This window comes from Maylandia zebra, linkage group LG7 (assembly GCF_041146795.1).
Source record: "Maylandia zebra isolate NMK-2024a linkage group LG7, Mzebra_GT3a, whole genome shotgun sequence".
Taxonomy (NCBI): Eukaryota; Metazoa; Chordata; class Actinopteri; order Cichliformes; family Cichlidae; genus Maylandia; species Maylandia zebra.
The window spans coordinates 23925878-23930044 of NC_135173.1; the positions used below are offsets into that span (position 1 = coordinate 23925878).

Here is a 4167-nt window from a genome sequence, read left to right on the forward strand (position 1 = left end):
TTTCTACAGTTAATTACTGTAATTTGCTTTGCATTATGGGTATATTAAGGTTAGTTACATTTACTTACTGTAATTTTTTAAAATTGCGGTAGTAGTTATACCTACCGTTAACACATTAGCAGTAGTGCTACTGTATTATGTGATTTGAATGGTTCATCATACTGTTTGTGTATTTTTACTCTTTCAGTGGTTGGTTGCAATAGTGCATTACATTTTAACTCTTTCACTGCCAACCATTTCCAGATTTTCCTCCAACCTATGCCATTTGTCAGTATGATACCAGTGAAAGTATTATGGTTTTGACTTTTTAGGGGACTTGCCTGTGTGTAAGGTTCAAGAATTCTGATCATCTAATCTGCTGCATGCAGTTGTATGCACATGCACAGCTGCTGCAAATGTGTGCTTGCCACTGCGTTGCCAAAGACGAACTTCAGTCAGTGGAGAATATTGTAATAATTTGGCGGAGGCTTCTCAGTCGAGCAGTAACTGAATTGCTCATTTACTGAACGTGCAACATGTACAGAACTCTTCTGGGAACTAGTCAACCCAACTTAGTGAAACACACACTGAATGCATGCTGGCCCCGCCCACCCACCTACCTCTACCAACCACCACTCCATATCCTGACTGACATGACCTGTGATCCAGTGATTGACAGGAGAGGAAAGACAGTCCAACTTTGTTAACTCTTCATTACGATATGCTCGAGAGGACAAAAGATTTTGCACCTGTTATTGTTGGACCTCTGTGTGGAAACTGCAAACAGGACGTCATAAGGTAATGCAAAGGACTCTCCTACCTAACATACTCGTTTATTAATTCTTAAGAGCATATATATTTTTTGTGTGTGGGGGGGAGGGGGGGGGCTTAAAATCGGTGTTAGCTTGGTCGAAATAGCACATTAGCTGAATTATTCTGGAAAAAATAGGTTGTGTGTGTTTTTTTCTTTTCTTATTTAAATATATATTTAGGCCAGAGGGGCCGATGGCGCGATATGGCAGCCTCGCTTCTGTCAGTCTGCCCCAGGGCAGCTGTGGCTACAACCGTAGCTTGCCTCCACCAGTGTGTGAATGTGAGAGTGAATGAATAGTGGCATTGTAAAGCGCTTTGGGTGCCTTGAAAAGCGCTATATAAATCCAATCCATTATTATTATTATTATTATTATATATATTTTCCACGGGGAGGGGCGAAGAACACAGGCACAACGACAGTCTTTGTCTTTTTCCCGCCGAGTGTGGTGCATTGTCCTCCTGCGCTTCTGTTCTATGACTATTGAGAAGCTGGCCATGCTAACAGTGGGACATTTAGCTTCAGCTAAAGCAGCAGGTAAAAATACACATTTAATGAGAATAAAGAAAGACAACTTTTTTTTGGAAATTTAGAGACTGCTAAAACAATCTTATCCAGTTTTGAGCTTGCTCATGTAGGTTAGCCTGCTTTATTTAATTTTGTGTGAGCTGCAGTACACAACACTAAAAAGTTAATATAACATTAGGTTGGTGGCATGAGGAACTCCAACCTAAGTTTAATATTTATTATTTTTTTAAGTGGGAAGGGGAGCATGTTTTTTTTCCTTTAATACAACGTCTTCCAGGGTCTTTTTCATAGGAAAACCGTGTAACGTCTGTGTTAGGTTGGTCAAAAGAGCAATTAGTTGAATTATTCTTGAAAAGATGGGTTGTATGTTTTTTTTTCTTTTATTTACTTATGTAAATATATTTTTCAAGGGTTAAATAAATGCAACATTAAATTAACAATTGTCTCTCTGTCTTTTCCCGCCCAGTGTGGTGCATTGCTGTCCTCCTGCCCTTGCTGGCTGCGCTGACAGTGTGATGTAGCCTCAGTGTTTGTGTTTTAAAGGCTTTTTCCACCAAGATGTCTGTTGAGAGAGAGATGACCTTACCCATCACACCAAGGGTAATAGCGCTTGGTCAGTAAATAGTTTCAATCCTCTTGTAATATTTTTGTAAAAAATCTATGTAATTATTGTGGTATTTGTACCCACAACAACTTACTTAACAGGGGTTTGTCTGTTTTATATTGTATAAAAATAGAATACACACAGTTTGCTGCTGTTTCTCTTATTATTTATTATACACAATGACCAACAGGAAAAAACAGCCTAACATTTCAGCACAGGCCAAAATGCCAAAACATTAGGCAGTTTTTTCCTGTAATTGATCATAATTTTCATTACATAATAAATAATAAGAGAAATAGCAGCAAACTGTGTGGATTCTATTTTTTTACAGTGTGAGGCCTGCTATCCAGCATTCTTGTGGAAACCTTATTTGTAAGGGTGAGCACATTGTCTTATTGGACTCTTGTCTGTTTTTAGGGAATAATTTCATGTCTGCAAGCCGCTGGATGATCAGTTTGGAGGGCAAGGTATTTTATGAGCCTGAGCAGATGCATGACTTTGCCAGCACCCTTGCTGTCTTCTTTGCGTCATACTACGTTTTCAACCTTGAGTATCAGGAGTCAGCGTCCATCACACAGGAGATGATACAGAGGTAAATACTTTACACCATTAAAGCTTACACCATTTAAGAATGAAATATATGTGATAGCTTGACTACAGTTGCAGAAACATATAGGTGATTGCTGTAATGTATGTTTTAATTTTGAAATTAAAGCAGCCTTTTTTCCGTTAAAAGGTTCTTTGTGAGGATCAATCCAGACATGGGAACAAAATGCCCTGCAAAACTTGGTACAAGCTGCAAGACAGGTCGTGTCGTAAAGAGGAAGGTTACAAGCATCAGCCCTTGGATCACCACCTTCCTCCAGCGGCTCTCTGAGTTTGAATGGAGGACTTCCAACTAGGTAAGAATACAGAGATGATAATATCTTTTACATAGCTGATAATTATATACATACTGTACACACATCCATACAACAGTATGAATGATCTCAGACAGATGTGAACAAGTGAATAACCTGAGCAAACATGAATATTGATGATGTGTCTTTGACAGGTGGTGATAAAGACTACGCTGAACCCGACCATCCTGGTAACGGAAATCTAAATCCCATGTCACATTCTATTTCCTGGGACCCACTGATAATTATTACATTTTGTAAATGATTTTTGTTTTACAATTGTAATAGTTTATTTAATGTTCATGCTGGTGGGTTTGTCCTGTTTTTAGTGGAATGAAAAACTGTTTTCCTTAAAAAAATCAGACACGGAAAGGTGAAGGACTGTGTAGTTTTCATGTACGCTTCTATTTATTTTGGTTATTGACATTGTTTTTATTCAGTTGAAAAATGTTTTTCTTGTTAAAAAAATATCAACAATAAATGTTGGTTTAATTCACTATTCTGAGACTACTTTATTGAATTATATTGTTTTTTGTAAATGTTCTTATATTGAATATGAATGTTAATATTATTTTATATGCTGTAAAACACAATTACAGTCTAAACAAATTATACTGTACACAATTACAGTGTTATACCATAAACCACATTTGCAGTACAGTGATACTATAAAACTTAATCACTTTAAGTCTTTCTAACTGTAAACCACGTTTACAGTAAAGCTGTTATACTGTAATATATGTTTACAGTAAAGTGGTTGAACTGTAAAACATCACAACAGTAAAGATACTGTAGATTAGTAATTACAGTAACTTACTGGCAATAGTGTTGCCAGTAAGTTACTGTAAAAATACAATAAAATGTCTAACAGTGTAGAAGCAGTTATAGAGTGGAAGGACTCATTGACATTTCTGAGCATGTCACATGTACTTTGTAAAGACCGATGTGTTTGATTGTGAGTACACACAAACATATCATTTACCAATCAAAACTGTTTGAAGGACAAGTTACCAACCATTTATCCTACAAGGAACCAACATTGGAAAAGAAAAGTCTTATGGATAAAATCTCTCACTTAACATAACATTTCCAGTTATTATAGTCATATTTTAATCTCTTCCATTGTAGATTCCATATTTGCCTCCTGCTTTTGATTTTCTCACTCAGTCTCAAGAGTTTTGACCCCTCAACCTTTTTTGTTCTCTGCCGCAAAGCTTTTCATCTCAAGCATTTATATGCGTATACTGGCCAATGCCTGTTGCGTTATAACATTTAGGCCCAATGCCATCATTCAATACTGCAGGATGTACTCTTCTTTTTATGTAATAATGCACATTACAAGGGTG

The 4167-nt window shown here is 36.8% G+C and overlaps 1 protein-coding gene across 2 annotated transcripts; it reads left to right on the forward strand.

Moving 5' to 3' along the window:
- Nucleotides 1-514: 514 nt before the first annotated feature.
- LOC143419428 (uncharacterized) lies at nt 515-3641 on the forward strand. 2 transcript variants are annotated; one of them, XR_013099398.1, is made up of 5 exons: nt 515-777; nt 1785-1918; nt 2340-2514; nt 2659-2824; nt 2977-3641. XR_013099398.1 is itself a non-coding variant. In XM_076886103.1 (5 exons), the coding sequence occupies exons 2-4, from the start codon at nt 1877-1879 to the stop codon at nt 2822-2824; spliced, it is 396 nt and encodes a 131-aa protein (XP_076742218.1). In that variant the 5' UTR covers nt 535-777; nt 1785-1876; the 3' UTR covers nt 2977-3639. The 2 variants fall into 2 exon arrangements, 1 of the variants encoding a protein (XP_076742218.1); XM_076886103.1 differs by having other exon boundaries at nt 535-777; nt 1785-1931; nt 2977-3639.
- Nucleotides 3642-4167: the final 526 nt, after the last annotated feature.